The sequence below is a fragment of the Rhinichthys klamathensis genome, unplaced genomic scaffold (assembly GCF_029890125.1).
Source record: "Rhinichthys klamathensis goyatoka isolate OS25496 unplaced genomic scaffold, OSU_Roscu_1.1 h1tg000032l_1, whole genome shotgun sequence".
NCBI lineage: Eukaryota > Metazoa > Chordata > Actinopteri > Cypriniformes > Leuciscidae > Rhinichthys > Rhinichthys klamathensis.
This window is the reverse complement of record NW_026606581.1, coordinates 4,212,578-4,231,450: the sequence shown is the minus strand read 5'-3', so window position 1 is coordinate 4,231,450 and position 18,873 is coordinate 4,212,578. Positions and strand designations below refer to the sequence as shown.

The following is an 18,873-nucleotide window of genomic DNA, read 5'->3' as shown; positions in this document are numbered from 1 at the left end:
CTTTTTACAGTCAGAATACAGAATACAGCTCATTTTGGCTTTCGCTCAACTCAAAACATCAGTACTAAAATGGAAGCGTTCTCATTACTGGCTCAGAGCCTTGTGTTCCAAAACAGTGCGTTTCCAAATGAGCTCAGCTCCCTGGAGAGGCTTGAAGCCCACTGCTCCCATTTCCTCACTGGAGTGACAACACTGCCGTAAAAACCCCCCAGCTTTTCGCTTCCTCTGACTGCTGACATGCCAGTGGTTCACTGTTGCTGTGTGTACAGAGAATACACTTACATATCTGCATCTCCTCACAGGACTCACAGGTCAGACAGAGCGCCACCTACAGTCTACACCAGCCTCAGGGCAACAAAGAACACGGGACGGACCGCAGCGGGAACCTTTACAAGAAGAGCGATGGGTAATCATATTTTGGCATCACATAACAGAGTGTGCATTAAAATGCCATATAGTGAGTTGATGCACACTCATTACAGCGACTAAAGTCCATCTTGCGTAATTGATCATGTATTTAGAGCAGTGGAGGTGTGTTTAAATCTTTGTTGTATGTTGATGTGACTTTTACTGTTTCCTGCCTCCTTCCTCAGGTTGCGGAAAGTGTGGCAGAAGAGAAAGTGCACAGTGAAGAACGGTTATTTGACTATCTCGCACGGGACGGTACGTAACCGCATCTGACCTTCTTCATATCTGATTGGTTTCCGTGCTCATATGCTTCTACATTCACTAACTAACATCTGGGTAGTTGAAATGCCAAGTCGCGCAGTGACAGTGTAACTTTCAATTTTAATAGGGATGGGACAAAGAATCTTAACATATTAATAGGGATGGGACAAAGAATCTTAACATATTGATAGAGTACAGTTTTATGCTTATTTTAATTGAGACTAAAGGGAATATTTGTGCTTTTAAAAATTAATTTGTCACGCTGTATGAGCATTTATTTAAACTAAAAAGATAATTAAAAAAATAATTAATAATAATAATAATTGATGAATGAATTAAAAGAGGGGCAGCCACCTTATCTTTGATAAATCAGGGGAGTTTCCTCATTAGTGCAGTGCTAACTCAGTAGGCTTTTAGCCACTTGGTGAACATCATTAGTCATTCTAGTGTATTTTCTAGAGCCATTTCCTTTGCCCTCAGTGCTGTTCAGACTTGAAGACCAAGACAACTGGCGAGGGGATTACAGGAAGTGTAGTATAAAAGAGGAATTCAGCGGTTGAATAAGGGGTTAGTATTCTGTCATCAATCATTCACTCTCATGTCATTCCAAACCTGTAAGACTTTTGGATTTGGAACGACATATACACATTCATCAACTCACACATCAGTTGTGGTAAATGGAAGCTCAAGGATGTTCGTTTGACGTGCAAGAACCAATGAGGTTCATTCTCGTGTTACGCAACAAGTTTGAGCTTCAGTAAGCAGAACCAATGAGGTTCATTCTCGTGTTCATTTGTGTTCTGAAGATGAACGAAAGTCTTACGAGTTTGGAACAACATGAGGGTGAGTGATTGATGACAGAATTTCATTTTTGGGTGAACTATCCCTTTAAAGTAAGGCAGCAATTAACAGCTGAGTTATGACAATTTTTTATATGTATGAAAAAAAGCCAAATACACGTACATTTATGAAGGGATTTATAAAGGTGAATGTGAAATATAGGTGGTCTGAGAGTGAATATCATTAAAACTAAAAGAAATAGAAAAAATAAGCAAGATATTGGACAACGAAAATGAATCCTGTTTAAGGACCATTAGGGTTTTTTGTGTGCGAGTTCTTTTCATGAATGTTCTTTTCGTGTAATTATTCTTGTTAGATTCTTATTACTTTAAGAGTGTAGTTTTTCCTGTATTTAAGTAAAAAAGATATGGTAATGCAATTTAAAAATAAAAATTTAATCAGTATAAATTAAATCCAGTACAACAAATACAACCATTATGTATAAATATTTCACAGTAAATAATAAATCATAATTGTTGCATTATAGTAATGAGACTTTTTTTGTATCACACCATGATGGATGTTCTGAAATGTTCTCTCTCTCTCTCTCTCTCTCTCTCTCTCTCTCTCTCTCTCTCTCTCTCTCTCTCTCTCTCTCTCTCTCTCTCTCTCTCTCTCTCTCTCTCTCTCTCTCTCTCTCTCTCTCTCTCTCTCTCTCTCTCTCTCTCTCTCTCTCTCTCTCTCTCTCTCTCTCTCTCTCTCTCAGGCTAACAGACCTCCTGCCAAACTCAATCTTCTCACCTGTCAGGTGAAGCACAACCCAGAGGAGAAGAAAAGTTTCGACCTCATCTCCCGTACGGTTACACCCGTCACATTTACTTCACACACATGTTTATAAATCCGATTTGGGAGATCTGTAAAATGTAGTTAAAACCTGGCTGCTAAAGACCTAGCTGAGAATGTTCAGAGCAAAAAAAAAACTTTAAGGGTACAGTGTAACTGTGTTGTTGTTATCTATGAGGAAACACTGACCCTGGCTGAGGGATTTTCTCCCATGTTCCTGTGCTTCCTTTAACATCTCATCTAACCACAGGAAACTAATGTCAGAGAGAAAAACAAGTTCAGTTTTATGTGTCGCTCCATGAGTGGGAGAGTTTGAGCTTATCTTGCCTGCCCCGTCCTCTTATGTTTTTTTTCCAGTTTTCCTCATTCCAAATAGATTCTCACAGTGTCACTCTTGTGAGGGAAATGCAAGCGTTTCTTCCTCAGTAGAATTGAATTGAATATGTTTATTGTCATTGTACAATGAAATTTAGTCTCTCATTCGAAAAGTGCACACACACACCCATACCAAAAATATAAACTGATGAAAACAAATGGTACAGAATGCAAATGTAAACGGTGCAAAAAAAAAAAAAAAGGTTCTTCAGATAGTGTATTCAAAACAGCAGAGCCTCGGAAATAACCCTATTAAATGAGATCTTTATTCATTCGATTTTTTAATTTTATAAACTATTAAAAAACGTTTTTGTTAATTGAATTAAATCTGAATAAAATATAAGATAAATTATAAATATTAGATAATTATAATTAGATTAGTTTAAGCAATAAAATGACAAGCTAGAATCTGAAATAAAAATAAATAGAAGCTAAAAAACAAACTAAACTTTTAAAATGACTAAAACATAAACTAAAATTGCAATCAAATCTGAAAATATAAAAATAAAAGCTAATTCAGAATATTAAAGCTCCAGTCCGTAACTTTTTTAAGTTAAAAACAATCCAAAATAATTATATTAAAAAAAACTTATTCTGCCAGTGGTCAAAAATATCTGCTTGCCATAGCTAGATTCAAAACGGTTAGCTTGTAATAATGATTTTAATTCCAGTGGTACTGGTGGGTTTCCGCGGGAAATTCGAGCATGTCTTTGAGTCATGACGTCACACCCGTACACATAAAGAAGGAGTTTCGGCTCCTTCGGCTATACTGCGCGTGACGAGATGTTTAGATGTATAGGCTTTTCTCGCAGCACTTTACATAATTAAACTTATGGCATCCAGAAAGATCCAAACAACAATCATCAGTGTCAACTGGAGATTCAGCAGTTATAAAACCCAAAAGACTTCGTACTTCGGATTTAAGGTGGCTAGAGAAAGAGAAAGAAACCGTCTCATGCGAACACAAGGATTTAAACATCGGCGGGGCTTTTGAAAAGTGTGTGAACTCCGTGTTTTGAAGGGGTTCAAAACGGAAGAAGAGACGGCTTTTTTCTGCTGAACAAGTAAGACATTTCAATAGTTCAATCGTGTAACAGTACGTTTTCTTAATTCACAGTTATGGAGTTTCCTTTGTTGTGCCTTTCTCGTTTTGCTATTATGGAGAATATGAATTCTGAACTACACAGGTAACCATAAAACACATTAAATTTAACATTAGTCACGCTATGCTGATGTGATGTTGTTAACATGAATTTGAGAACAAAGTAGGCTATAATTTGCACGGTTGCTGTAAATCGCGTTGATTAAATCTAACGAAGCTTATCATGTCGAATGCTTTTTCCCCCTTAGTTGGTCAGAACAAAAATGGATGTTACTTACTTGTTCAGAAGACATTTTCTTATGAAAATTCTTATGTTGGTCAAACTTTCAAAAAGTGAATCTGTGATTCTGAATGACAGTATCCACACAGCGCGGTGACTGACAGCAGCACTCGCCTCAAAGCACTGTGTTCATCCGCGCTGTTTCATGCCGATTTACAACCCACGTAAAGATGATAATTCCGCGAATCACTGCAGTTACAGATTTCGAACAGACAGATGGCGACAAAGAGGAAAAGCCACGGACTGGAGCTTTAATAAACACTACTAATGAATAATAAATGAATACTATAATGGTATATAAACAATACTAAAATTTATGGAAATTTCATTGGACATAAATTATGAATGTTATACAAGCTAGTTTAGTTGGATCAAATTCGCCAGGACAACTTTTTACAATGTTTATTACAACCGAATGACAGTCCTGTCTATTTGTAGTGTTTCATGTAGGATATCACAACATTTTGCGACAAAAAAATATAATAACATATGGACCTTATTGTAATTTTGGTACAAATCAGTGTGAAAAGGGATTGTTACTCAGAGTTGTACTCAAAATATAGGGCAGATCTTTGTCACGTTGTTTTCACCAAGATCTATTTGTCCTTTGATCTAACAGTCTTTCTCTTTTTCTTTCACTCTTAGATGACAGAACGTATCATTTCCAGGCAGAGGATGAGCCAGAGTGTCAAATGTAAGTGTGTTTGTGTGTGCTGTGCGTCCTGAAACCTGTCATATGATATTCTCAAGAGTTTTAGGGAGTAAGTAACAACAGCGTTTCCGTTATCTATGCGTCTCTTCTCAGATGGATCTCAGTTCTGCAGAACAGCAAGGAGGAGGCGCTCAACAACGCCTTTAAGGGAGACCAGCATGTTGGCGAGAACAACATTGTGCAGGAGCTGACCAAGGCCATCCTGGGTGAGGTCAAGCGGATGGCGGGGAACGACGTCTGCTGTGACTGTGGAGCTCCCGGTGAGTAACCTGGACATCGACAGGAAGGAGGAAGTGGAGAAGGAGGGAGGGGGGCTGTTTTGAATTGTCTCACAGGAAGAACAAAGCGGTAGTAAAGGAACTCGGTTAAAATGATCGAATTTGCATATGCTGCTCTGTTTGGACCTGTCAGGAAAGAAAAGACCTGCGGAACAAAACAACCTGTCAAAAAAAGAAGAAAAAAGAAACTGCCACAATAAGGCTGAATTTCATCTATCTTTATTCTCTCATTATTATTATAATTATTATTGTTGTTTAATAATGAATACAGCAATAAATATAATTATACAATTTAATTAATTTATTACATATATTAATAATAATGTATTTCAATAATGCTAGTAATAACAACATTTATTTATTATATAATTTAATTGATTTATTAAATATAATGTAACTTTAAAATGATGATGAAAATAATAATATGTATTAAATATTACATTAATTAAATAATAATAATACAACAATAAAATAATTATATAATGTAATACATTTATTAAATATAATAATCTAATACAATAATGATAATTTATACTTATAACGTATTCATTATTATTATTTTTTAATAATAATAAATGCAGCAAAAAATAATAAAGATATACTGTATAATTAAATTAAATATGGTAATTTTAAATTAAAAAATCGAATTAATATATTTGTTTAAAACTAATAATAAATACAAAACAAAATAATAAAAATGTAAATTGAATATGGTAGAATTTAAAATTCGAATTAATATAATAATAATCATTATTATTATTATATAATGTGATTGTATTTATTTATTTTCTAAAAGTACCTCATTATATAAAATTAATTTGATCAATTTATAAAATATAATAATGTAATATTACAATGATGTCAACAACATTTGTTTATTATTCCAATTAATATAATAATGTTAATTTATTATTATTATCATCATCATCATTATTATTATTATGCATTTTTTATTTAGTTTACCTTTCCCAAAACAACTCTGGATATTTTGGGATCAAGAACAGTTGCAAGCTAGAGTAGTGTGTGTGCTAACTGCTCGCTCCAGCAATTTGCATAATTGATCAATGATAAAACTCTACTTGACAATCATTGTGGGAATGAGGATTAGCCGTTTCATCTTTTAAGTTCCGTTTCGATGTTACACATTCTTGATTGACAGCTTCTTCTCCCCTCTCATTCTCCCTCAGGTCCCACGTGGCTCTCCACCAACCTGGGCATCCTGACTTGTATCGAATGTTCAGGGATCCACCGGGAGTTGGGTGTGCACTACTCCAGAATCCAGTCTCTAACACTGGATGTTCTCAGCACCTCCGAGCTCTTGGTTAGTGCTTGATCTTTGATTTCACAGATTCCCCAGCGCTGCTGCTGGAAGCCTAAGATTGGCTTTATTTATTTAGTTTGCACTGGATTCTTTCAATTCTTTGAAATTTTTATAGGGTTTGCTTAAATCACTTGGGCTCTTTGGGAGTTATTCCACACGCATGATTTCAGCCCAAAGCTTTTTTGGCTTGCAATTTAGGATCATTAAAGCAATTACACAAGACTGCAGAACTATTAGCCACAGTGAGAAAGCCTCGGGTCTCTGATTGAGTGCCAAGAGACATTGTTTGGCTGATTGGGATATTATGAAGTAACAAAACAGATCAAATGGACCCTGAATAAATGCTTTTATTGATACTTTAGAGTTGCGAAATGCAATTAGTTTTTGTTTTGATTTCATGCGTGTGTTTGCATGCATGTGTGTGTTGTGGTGTTTAGCTGGCCAAGAACGTGGGGAATGCTGGATTTAATGAGATCATGGAAGCTTGTCTGACGGCAGAAGACGTGATCAAACCAAACCCAGCCAGTGACATGTAAGCCAAAGTTTCTCTTTGGGAATTTGTCATCACTGATGTTGTATTTTTATGCTAATTCATTCTTGTTTAATTTCCTTTTAATGCCTCAGGCAGGCGAGGAAAGACTTCATCATGGCCAAGTACACGGAGAAGCGCTTTGCTCGTAAGAAGTGCCCCGACGCGCTGTCGAAGCTGCACACGCTCTGTGATGCCGTGAAGGCCCGGGATATATTCTCTCTCATTCAGGTCTACGCTGAGGGGGTCGACCTAATGGAGCCGATTCCTCTGGCCAATGGCCATGTGAGTCTGTTACTATCTTTCCTCGGATTTGATAAGAGTTATTCAGTTACTTCCTTTACAAACATTTACCATGGTAATCATAGTTTGCGTTAAAATACAAAAAAAAAATACAAAAAAAAATCAAATAATAATTAAATGTCTTTTTTTTTCATACTTTGAATTTTATTTCAAAGTATAAATTAAATCCACATTTAACGTTAAACCACAGGTGAAAAAAAAATACAGTATGTGTGTCTCTGTGTATGTACAGTCGTGGTCAAAAGTTTACATCATCTTGCAGAATCTGTAAAATGTTAATTATTTTAACAAACTAAGGGATCATACAAAAATACATGCTTATAAATGAATCAATTTTTTGTCTTGTGGACTATATGTAAACACATTTTATGTAAAATACCTTATTCATGACAGTACTAAATAAAAACAAATAACATGCATTTTGCATGATCCCTCTTATATTTAGTTAAAATAATGAACATTTTGCAGATTCTGCCAGGTGTATGTAAACTTATGACCAAGACTGTACGTGTGTGTATAGATAATGTGGATTTGAATTTTTATTTAATTTATACTTTGAAATAAAATTCAGATAAAATGTACTTGTTTTATATTTAAATGTGGTCCCTTACTCATTTATTATTAAATACAGTAGTTTTTTCCTGTTTTTTTAATGTGGATTTATCTAATATATTGGCATTTGAAATAAAATAAAATATTTAAGTACTATATATACATATATATAATATTGCTCTATTTGAATCCGATCCCTTACTAATTTATCATGAATTTACAGTAGTAACCGTTACTGGGATATTTTGGAGGAAATTCATGGTATTTTTCTGTAAACATGACAGTATTCAGTAATATTTTGCATTCAAGCACAGAAAACTTGTGTGCTTTTGAGTATAATAAATATTTTAGTTTCACATGAATCATCAACATCATTCATTAACCATCATATTCGCCATATGCGAGAGACTGTTCATGTATTTTCTTGCCGATGATTTTTCCGGGGTAGGTCGCCAGGTCTTTCCCCAACCCTCCCCATCATGTGACTTGGGACTCACACACACAGACGCATTCACACTTACTATGGACAATTTAGCCTCTCTAACTCTCGTATACTGCATGTTTTTAGATTGGGGTAAACCCAGCCAGACACAGGGAGAACATGCAAACTACTACATAAAACTGAACAGGCTACATTTTCACGAAAGATCACATAAGTGTTCTGTATATAAGTACTCATGGTTAATTGGCCCAAAATATCATGGTCTATTCAATCATGAGTGGCTCTAATGCACAAACACAAGCTACTGTATAAATGTCATGTTGTTTGTTTGTTTGGTGTGGTAGGAACAAGGTGAGACCGCCCTTCATCTGGCCGTGAGACTGGTGGACAGAACCTCCCTTCACATCATAGACTTCCTCACCCAGAACAGGCAAGACTCAGACAGCCGAGCAGAGGCTGGAAAACACCTTTCCCGAGTTTATTTCCCCTCCTTACTGATGCTTGACTGATGCTACCCAACAACTAAATCTGAATGAACGGCTTTTTTTGTCATTGATTTGACCAAAGCTGTTTAAAAGTGCTGGTTTTGAATGTTAAAGAGGCAATTATAGCTGTGCCTGGAATGGAAAATTGAGATTGAATGCTTTCTAAACAGGCAAAATTGTGTGTTTCTCTCCCCTCAGTTTAAACTTGGATAAGCAAACGGCTAAAGGAAGTACAGCGCTGCATTACTGCTGCCTGACGGACAACAGCGAGTGTCTCAAACTTCTGCTGAGAGGAAAAGCCTCTATAGACATCGGTATGCAGCAAATCAAATCTCCTGTTGTCCCTGTTGAAACAGGAAGTTTGGGTGTGACATATTGACGGGGTCACTTTCATGATGTCTTTAAGGAATTCCCAGGATCCTTGATTTGTCTGGTGGCACTTTTTTTAGGATGTTGTTCTCACACCATGTCCTTATTTTGACTGCTGGGAAAAGTTAGTGTGGTGATTTTGTAATTCTGTTGTTGTTCTGTTATTGACAATCTGTCCACCAAGAATGGGAAGAAAAGATAACAGGGAGTCATATGTTACCTAGCGGTTCTGCGTGTGTGTGTGTGTGTGTATGTGGGTGGGTGAATCTGTGCCAGGGAATCTCCTCTCAGATCCCTGGCAGCATCTTTTGTGAGCAAGCTGTCTGGATCGACTTGGCTTTGTCTTGTCTGTAAAGTCAAATTCAGCACAGGAAGCCAAGAGTACAGAATGTGGCGGGAACCTCATTCTTTCCAGCTTGGCGACTGTGATGCTTTGTAAAATGTATCAAACCAGTGTATCCTCCTCTTGAAATGTGTTTCTGTGTATATTTAGCTAATGAGGCTGGCGAGACCCCGCTTGACATCGCCAGGCGACTCAAACACCTGCAGTGTGAGGAACTGGTGAGCTGTCCTGTTGTACATACAACGTTCTTGTAGTTTAATATGTGAGATAACTGGCCTAAGATGTTGTTTATGGTATGCTTGTCTCTCTTTTAGCTGAACCAGGCACTTGCAGGGAAGTTCAATGCTCATGTGCATGTGGAGTACGAGTGGAGACTTCAGCATGAAGACCTGGACGAGAGTGATGAAGATCTGGATGAGAAGGTGAGGAAAAACTCCTGAAGGAGAAGTATTTTGGTTGCACTAATATATTTGTGTGTATATGTGTTGATATTTAGTAATAGCTAATGTCTAATTTAGTGTGTGTAGATATTTAGTAATATTTAGTTTTCATTTAAATAGTTATTGTAGCAGAGTAGATTAAAATATAGGAAAAATCCAGTAAAAAATAATCAAGGCATGTTTTCAACGCTGTTTTAACTAAATGAACACAAGAAATAATTATATTGGATTATATTTAATCAGTTCGCTTAGACAGTTTGAACTGATTCCGCATTTCAAAGCGCATATTTTGCTGATGTCCAAATATTCAATTGACCAAATAATAAGTGCTTTGTAATCATCTCAATTGTTAAAATGTTGATTAATTTTTGTTTTGCTTGCAAAATCTGTTGATTTTTTTTTTTTTGTGGAATATTCAATGTGTTTACCCAGTCCCACTTATGACCTTTGTGTCTATAGTCCAGTCCTCACCGGCGGGACGAGAGGCCCATCAGCTGCTACACACCGGGCAGTAACTCCCTTCAGCCCAGTCCAGCCAGCCTGGCACGAGACGCTCGAGACATGGTCAAAGACAAGCAGCGGTTCGTGCCAAACCTGGTCAACAACGAGACCTATGGAACCATTATCAACACCAACTCACCGGTCACCCTGTCCACCTCTGCTCCACCTCTACCACCCCGAAATTTAGGTACTAATTTCACTCAGATAAAAGAAAAAACACCGATTGAGAGAAGAAAAAGACCCTTTTGCCTTCAGAACTGCCTTAATTCTTTGTGGTATAGATTCAACAAGGTGCTGAAAACATTCCTGAGATTTTGCATCACAAGTTGCTGCAGATTTGTGAGTTGCACGTCCATGATGCGAATCTCCCGTTCCTCCACTTCCCAAAGGTGCTCTATTGGGCTGAGATCTGGTGACTGTGGAGACCATTTGAGTATAATCAACTAATTTTCATGTTCAAGAAACCAGTTTGAGATGAGTTGAGATTTGTGACAATCTTTTTGTGAATCAGACCAGGCGTTTTTTTCTATTATCCCATTTTTGTGAGCCCATGTGAATTGTACCTCAGTTTCCTGTTCTTAGCTGGCAGGAGTGGCACCTGGTGTGTCTTCAGCTGCTGTGGTCCTTCTGCTTCAAGGTTCGGTGTGTTGTGTGTTCAGAGATGCTCTTCTGCAGACCTCGGTTGTAACGAGTGGTTATTTGAGTTGCTGTTGGCTTTCTATCAGCTGAACCAATCTGGTCATTCTCCTCTGACCTCTGGCATCAGCAAGGCATTTTCCCCCACAGAACTGCCACTCATTGTGTATTTTCTCTTTTTCTGACCATTCTCTGTAAACCTTAGAGATGGTTATGCGTGAAAATCCCAGTAGATCAGTTTCTCAAATACTCAGATCAGCCCAAACAACAACCATGCCACATTTAAAGTCACTTAAATCAAGTTTCTTCCCCATTCTGACACTCAGTTTGAACTTCAGCAGATTGTCTTGATCATATCTAAATGCATTGAGTTGCTGGATTAGATATTTGTGTTAACGGGCAATTGAACAGGTGTACCTAATAATGTGGCCGGTGAGTGTGTATATAAACAGTCTAGCATACATTTGAACTACTTCAACTACTTTTTTTTTTTTTTTTTTTTTTTTTATCATTGCTGGATCCACTTTGTTAATATTTAAAATTGTACATGAAAAATATACTAAACATACACAGAAAGCAAATAATTCTACGAGTCACTAATTCTGTTCAGGCCACAACTGGCTGCTGTATTTTTAGCCTCACAAATGTCAGGTCTTAAAATGGCAGAAATCTTTGACCTGTTCTTGGATTCTCACCCTCACCCAGTTACACTGCAGAGCTCCATGGCAACGGCCGTGTGAAGATTCTGACCTATATGTGCGCTCCCAAAGTCTCTGGACGGAGCCGTTATGAGCTCAAACGCTGGGCGTCTTTCAAACGCTTTCAGAAATGTTCTGAGAGAACTTACAGGTCTGTTAAGATAACAAGGGAGATGCCAGTAAACAGGAAATTGGTGGAATTTGTCTGTTAGAGTTTCACTTGGATAAAAAAAAAAGACACTGATTTCTGTGTTAGAACGAGATGAGTGAGGCTTTGAAGTGGATCCCATAAGACACTAATGAAATTAGATGCATAATGGATCTCTGCAGGTCTGGAGCAGGACCAAAGTCCAGAAAAAGAGTTAACAAAAGCGCTGTCCTCTCTTTTCATCTTTTTTTCGTCTTCTCTTCTTCCCACAGTACAGCCGTCTGGTCTTGCTGGAATAGCTCAGGGATCACCCGGTTGGAAGCCTGGCTCCCTAGATCTGACCGGCAGGCAGAGATCTTCCTCTGACCCCCCCAACATGCACCCCCCAGCGCCCCCCTTACGGGTCACATCCACTTCCCGTGAGTTGGCTGTACATTAATGAGTAGATGAACTTTTGCTCGAGGCCGAGTGCTTTGTGTTAAGAAGATTAGATTTGAGTCAGATTGTTCTTTGATTGATCCTGGATCAGCTGGTTGTGATGTCATGGCGGTGTGTCTAAACGTATGAATATTAATTAGGTTATGCTGTGTTTGTGAGTTGAGTTTGTCTAATCACATAGCCTAATTGATATTCATGAACCAATAGCAGGTATCAGGCTTCAAAAATTCTGGTTGTTTTCTGATTTCCAAAAACAACTTCAGGACAAGCTCGCTGTCATTCTCTTTCATTCAATTCATGTGTTCGGGGATTTAAAGATCACTATATGCTCAGATCTGTCTTTTTGTTCTCTTAATTCATGGTCAAAAAGTTACTTTGAACTGTTTGAAATGGCATGAGATATCAAAAAACTTTCTTTTAGTGTAAAGAATATTTTAAATGTTTTATTATTTATATATCATTATTATTACAGTGACTCAATAATAACAACATTTAATCAGCTATACATAAACTATATTTTAAACTTAAAAAAGCCTATTTAATATCAGTATATTTTAAATGTATAATTTTTGTTATCATTAATATAATATTTTTTCTTATTAGCAAACAGGCAACAAAATAAAACATAAATATTCTTAACCTTTAGAAACAAGACAAACCCAAACCAAAGGCAAATAGTTATTAAAAATAATGAAATGTGATTAAAGAAATGTATCATTTTCTAATTAATCCTATAAACTTAACAACTACCTTACCAACTATTAATAAGCAGTAATTCAGGAGTTTATTGAGGTCTTAGTTAATAATTGGACCCTAAACTAAAGTGTGACATATTTTTTTATATAAAAATATACATCTTTATCCAGAAATCAAGGAAAACTGAAAAAGTCATGGAAATTCACGCGTGGGAACCCTGCTACCAATATTGTCAAAAATAAAATATTGAAACGTCTGTGCTTTTTTTTAGTAGTTGTGAGCTGTTTATGTTGAACATAATTGCATCTATTTGATGGTCTCTGCAGTTCTTGTGCCCAGTGGTGCTCCCCCTCCTATGGCTAAAACTGCCAGTATGATGGAGGCCAAGAATATACAACCCAAACCTGGACACGGTCCTCCTGGTCAGAACGTCAACCGGGCTACAAGGTCAGAATACTAAATAACCCATGACCACATGCACACACACATATGCCCTCTACTCTGACAGTCCTGCCCTATAGGACAACACAGACTCATTATAGCTGCGGTTAGCCGCTAGTCCTTGAGTGGAACTTTCTCCAGTGTTTGGTGCGTCTGACTCCTGTAAAAGGTGAGCGTGTCCTTATCTGGATGCAGAGGTGGAAAATGCCCATAGGGAACTGCTGATTTACCAGGTCATTAATTCCTATTCAAGTCCTCATTCACGCACACAGTGCCAGAGGACGACACAAGTAGGGCACTCATCTGAGCATGACCTGAGTCTAAATATCGTTACTTTTAGTACTCAATATTACAAGAACTGAACACAATATTCACATCTCTTCTTTTTGTTGGTTGCAGCACGGACAAAACCTTCAGTAAAAGCACACTGATGCGCTCTGGATCCATCGAGAGACCAGGTAGATGTCAGAGAAACCATGTTAACTGTAAGTTGATTGTTTTAATAAAAAGGCTTGCTGCCATTATTGTATTGAAAAGGCAATTCTGACAGTGAAGTCATTTTCTGTGTTTTTTTTTTTTGTTAAACAGCTAAAGTTCCTGGAGGCCCCCAAAACACCATTGGTCAAACTCTGGCCGCTACCCAAATGCCCAGGAAAACCTACCTGGTATGTTTAACCACAAGAGGAAATTCCAGACATGTGAATCAAGTGAATTCATGATGGATACCACCTAATATGCCATACTGTGTATGAGATACTAAGTGACATGTTCTTGTGTTTCCAAACCTGATCGGTGTGTGGCAAGCAGAAGCCGAAGCGTGTGAAGGCCATGTATAACTGTGTGGCTGATAATCCAGACGAGCTGACGTTCTCTGAGGGAGAGGTCATCGTGGTGGATGGTGAGGAGGACCAGGAGTGGTGGGTGAGTATCCTGACTGCTGCACACTAGACTTCAACTCTATGTAGAAGACTCACTTTATATAGTAGCAGTGGTATGAGAGAGAGAACCAGAGAAGGAAAGTGAGTTTACTGTATTTCCCTTAATATTACTGGCTGGTTGTTAATAAGTAAACTCACTGAGGGCCGCGGTCTGGTTCAGTGTCTCTCGCTGGAAAACAAGTAGCCGGTCTGTATTCAGCCAATCGCCTTCATTTCCACTGGCTGTGTTTGGTCATTCAGTCTCCATGGAGGCTCATCAATGGTACAGCCAAATCCCCAAATCTCTGTGTTCCTGTGTGACTTCAGTGGTATTTACATATGAATGTGCTTCAGTGGGTTCAAACTGCATTTCCACCTTACTTGTTGTTGTTGTTTTTTTTCTTAATTGTGTATTACGCATTGCACATTTTTATTACTCAGATCAACACTAATATAATTTGTGTAATAAAACTCTGTATAGGCCAGTTTTTTTGGTTGTTGTTGTTCCATTTGTTTTGTGAAAACGGAAAAACGTATAAAAACATGAAAAAATAAATCAAGCATCGCGTTAGTTCAGGCAGGCCACGTCAGCCAAGCTCGCATCAGCTGTTCCTGACGTGTTCCAATCCAGTGTCGACGTCATCTATCACACGGCACATATAAACTCCCATTCCTTCAGCATTTCCTCCATAGCATCGCTGATCGCATTTAAACTCCCTCCTCCAACCCCAACCGAACCTTTAATCATTCTGACTATTTTGTTTTTCCCGTACACAGGGATTAAAGTTCTCCGTCGCTACGACGGATTTCCGTTAATTGCAGCGAGTCTATGACGGATATCCGTCAATTGCAGGGTTCCCGTCTGTCCTTATGTCTTAAATTAACTTTTCATAATTTTAAGGCCGTAAATAGGCTTTCATTTCGCAAACAGTGTGATAAATGTCTTAATTTTAGTTTGAATAGGTCTTAAATTAAGGAAAGATGATGCGTATTCACCCTGCTGAGGGGGGATGTGATAAAGCCTGGAGTGGAGCAAAAGCACGTTCCTCTCTCCACTCTAAGCATTCTGTTATCACTTCGCTTATGATCCACTCCGGGTTTTCAATTCCCGCTCACGGAAAAACTGCTCCCTGGACCCTGTTCACTCAATCTTGTCAGGCGAGGCTACAGCTCGTTTGCTGCGGTCCCATGATAGAAAACAGAACGCGGGTCAATATTGGTCGTTTCTCAATACCAAGTACGCAAACTTCGGACTTGCGTCCTTGGTAGTTCGGACTTGCCAAGTTCGACTCAGGAGAACAAACTCCCGAGGACGAGAGGACGCTGCTAACAGCGCGTTCTTGATCGCGTCACTTAGCACGCGGCTACTCCGGTTATCAACTCTGACTTTTTTCATCAACACCACTGTGCCTCTTTTCTTTTATAAATGAACATAATTATTATCATAAACATATAAATGGCCACACAAATGTGGTTCAGGCAACGCAGATTGATTTATCATATAGTTATAACAACACGAAATATAGCTAAAACACAAACCTGCTTCTTTTTGTTTTCATTTTAAAAATATGAAACATTATTTATCATTAAAACTGACATTTAACAAACAGACAGGGTTGTATCGTTTTATTGTATTATGCGTACACATACAGTGAAGAGAATGCATAGTAATATAATATTTTATATATTTTAGAATATATAAAATTACACAACCATGTCTCTTTTTTGTTAAATGTCAGTTTTAATGCTAATATCCCGTTCAAAAGTAGTAGCCTAATAGGTAGGCTATAATAAGCTATACAATGAGAAATAAAGCAAACAATTCAATTAAACATAAGTCAGCTCTGTAATAGGCTACAAAGTTAAAGTTAAATATAGCCTACATAATAAAGTTATAAAACTTCACTTTGCCCTCAGCCAAAACAATTTGCCATGGCACAAACTATATATTAATATAGTTTAGCATTGTTTGGTCTCATAAGATAAATAAAAACATGCACTGAAAAGTTATGTAGATGGTTGATTATTTGTCAAGATAAGTAATTGTTTTTCATAGATTAAAATAGCTTTTAAATTACTCAATATTAGATCGGTTTTAAACATCTTCCCTTAAAACGCTATTGGTCTCGACTATTTAAATAAAGTTACAGGAATATGACTTGGCCTGAAAAAAATTTCAGTCAGAAGAATTTTTTTCACTTTAATCCCTGCGTACAGTTCAATTCATTGCAAGCTTTTCTATCATGTACTTGTATTTTCACAACTCATGTAATTGAGAATTGTAGTTATGTATGCATATACTGGTTCTGTTCTGTACCCCAGGGGGGGTTGACTTGCTGCTCTCCCCGCTCTGTTCAGGCATACAGTAGGGGTTTTTGCCCAGAACAGAACCATACCGCCAACACTAACTGTATGCTATAATTGTAATATACTTTATATACTTGGTGAAGTGGTCCTGACTGAAATGAATCCAGTGTTTAAAAAAAAAAAAAAATTTTTTTACCTTTATTTAACCAGGAGAGAACCTCACTGCGATTAAAATCTCTTTTACAGGAGTGTCCTGGCCAAGATAGGTGGCCCAATTGTTCAAACACACATATAACAATAAAACACACAATAAATTAGTATTAAAAATACAACCTCAGAAGCATTTGCAAATCATTAAATCTTATAAGTGTTCTAAAATTGCTGAAAGACACCAGATGATTCAGCCTCAATGTGATTAGTAGTTGATATTTTAGTATTATTTACATACCATTATGGTATTTATTACAATTTTGAAATAATTTTCTTTTATTATTTCCGTAGTTTCATATGCTTTTGTCATTTTTATTAGTTTTTAACTGTCTAGCTTTAATTTTTATTTGATATATTTTTCTTTATTTTTAATTTTAGTACTTCAACATTTCTAATTTTCAATTAAGTTTTTTTAAGTTGACATATTTCATCTAATATTGATAATTTTATTTCAGCCTTATTTCCATTAACAAAAATCATTTTAAATTTTTCAGTTAATAATTACAACACTGGTTAAATCAGCTTTATCTGTTGTATTGGTATAATGACACACACACACACACACACACACACACACACACACACACACACACACACACACACACACACAAAGCCTTATCTCTCAGCTCTGTATTCAATTTTAGGAACATTTCTAACACACTTTCTCTTGATCTTTTTGTAGCTGGGCCACATTGAGGGAGAGCCAATGAGAAGAGGAGCGTTTCCTGTCACATTCGTGCAATTCATTATGGACTGAAGGGCGGGAGATCACGGACACTGAGCTGGACGGATGACGGCACTTCTCTGCCTCTGTGTCCGCACTAACCATCATCATCATCATCATCATCATCATCGCCGCTATTCCCTTTCTCATGAGGCTTGTGTCCTCACTGAGCTTCCACTAATCCCTGCTCTCACCTGGCTTGAGCAGTCACTGGAATATAACAGCTACCTGGGCTTTGGATTTTTCTTTAGTTTTTAAGTTTGTGGCCTAGATATGTTGCAGAACGACAGTTTGCTGCAATAAATGCACTTTTGACTTAATTTATCATGACCATAATGCTGAGAAGAATGTCACCAAGATGAAGGATTTAGTCCGAGATCATTCACACCCTTATTCCGTTTAGACACAATAAATAGCGTAAGGTTTTGAAGTACAGTACACATTATCTGTGAATATAGTCTTATTTGCCCACATTCCATGTCTGGCAAGGAAAGGCAGAAGGATAATCTGAGAATCACTGACTTTTGAGGACTCGGTTGGGAAAGATAGCTTCGTCAATGGTGCTAAGCCAGGAATATGCTACGAGAGCCGTCTGCCCTAGGAGGGGGAGCTCCAGTGGGGTGTCCCCATTTTCACACTACCTGCCCCAGTGCTGAGTGTATAAATAGGCGTTCCACCGCTCACACCTGGGAGATATCTGAAGTGCACTGTGGATGAGAGAGATGGAGAAACAGACAGACATAAGAGCGCTTTTGTTCTGGCTAAGGGACTGGGAACAGGAAGACTGAACGAAAGAAATCTTGACTCTGTACCTGCTGGGAGTTTTGAGCGCTGTGACAGTCTCCGTGAACATTCGGTGGCCTCCAGGGAGAGGAAAGGAGGCGGTGAAGAGCATCAAGAAGGTTTATTTCTGTATAGATATTTATAATTCTGAGCTGTCCTTCTGTGGTCTTGATTTAGATGCTCTTATTGATTTTAATGATCTTTTGCAGAGGCCTGTGGAACGCTGTCATTTCTCAACTGGCTCGTTCTTTCTTAAAGCGATAGACCAAAAATGAAAATTCGGTCAGTAACTCACCCTCATGTTCTTTCAAACTGTGCAAAAGAACATGCACTGCAGAATGTGCAGAGTGCTTTTTCTAATGTTAGGCACTACAAAAGTGGTCCATAAGATTAATTTGCTATATTCAAAGTCTTCTGAAGCCCTACTGTAACCGTGTGAGGAACAGACCAATATTATATTTACTCATCCTCATGTCGTTCCAAACCTGTGTAACTTACTTTCTTCTGTGGAACACAAAAGATGATATTTTGAAGAACATTTCTCAAAATAA

General features: G+C 37.6%; 1 protein-coding gene across 5 annotated transcripts in view; it reads left to right on the top strand.

The window, feature by feature from the left end:
* Positions 1–17,614, top strand: part of asap2a (ArfGAP with SH3 domain, ankyrin repeat and PH domain 2a) — a 64,144-nt gene extending 46,530 nt beyond the window's left edge. For 2 of the 5 annotated variants that reach the window (XM_056245628.1, XM_056245631.1), the window contains 19 exons: positions 303–406; positions 594–663; positions 2,216–2,303; positions 4,695–4,743; positions 4,855–5,021; positions 6,227–6,360; positions 6,798–6,892; positions 6,985–7,174; positions 8,531–8,616; positions 8,870–8,985; positions 9,534–9,601; positions 9,698–9,805; positions 10,283–10,511; positions 12,079–12,225; positions 13,267–13,387; positions 13,781–13,866; positions 13,970–14,046; positions 14,189–14,302; positions 17,498–17,614. In XM_056245628.1, coding sequence (XP_056101603.1) covers positions 303–406; positions 594–663; positions 2,216–2,303; positions 4,695–4,743; positions 4,855–5,021; positions 6,227–6,360; positions 6,798–6,892; positions 6,985–7,174; positions 8,531–8,616; positions 8,870–8,985; positions 9,534–9,601; positions 9,698–9,805; positions 10,283–10,511; positions 12,079–12,225; positions 13,267–13,387; positions 13,781–13,866; positions 13,970–14,046; positions 14,189–14,302; positions 17,498–17,572 — 2,124 coding nt within the window. In that variant the 3' untranslated portion in view covers positions 17,573–17,614. Of the gene's footprint in view, positions 1–300; positions 407–593; positions 664–2,215; positions 2,304–4,694; positions 4,744–4,854; positions 5,022–6,226; positions 6,361–6,797; positions 6,893–6,984; positions 7,175–8,530; positions 8,617–8,869; positions 8,986–9,533; positions 9,602–9,697; positions 9,806–10,282; positions 10,512–12,078; positions 12,226–13,266; positions 13,388–13,780; positions 13,867–13,969; positions 14,047–14,188; positions 14,303–17,497 lie in introns of all 5 variants that reach the window. The other 3 variants (XM_056245627.1, XM_056245629.1, XM_056245630.1) reach the window with 2 other exon arrangements.
* The last annotated feature ends 1,259 nt before the right edge of the window (positions 17,615–18,873 follow it).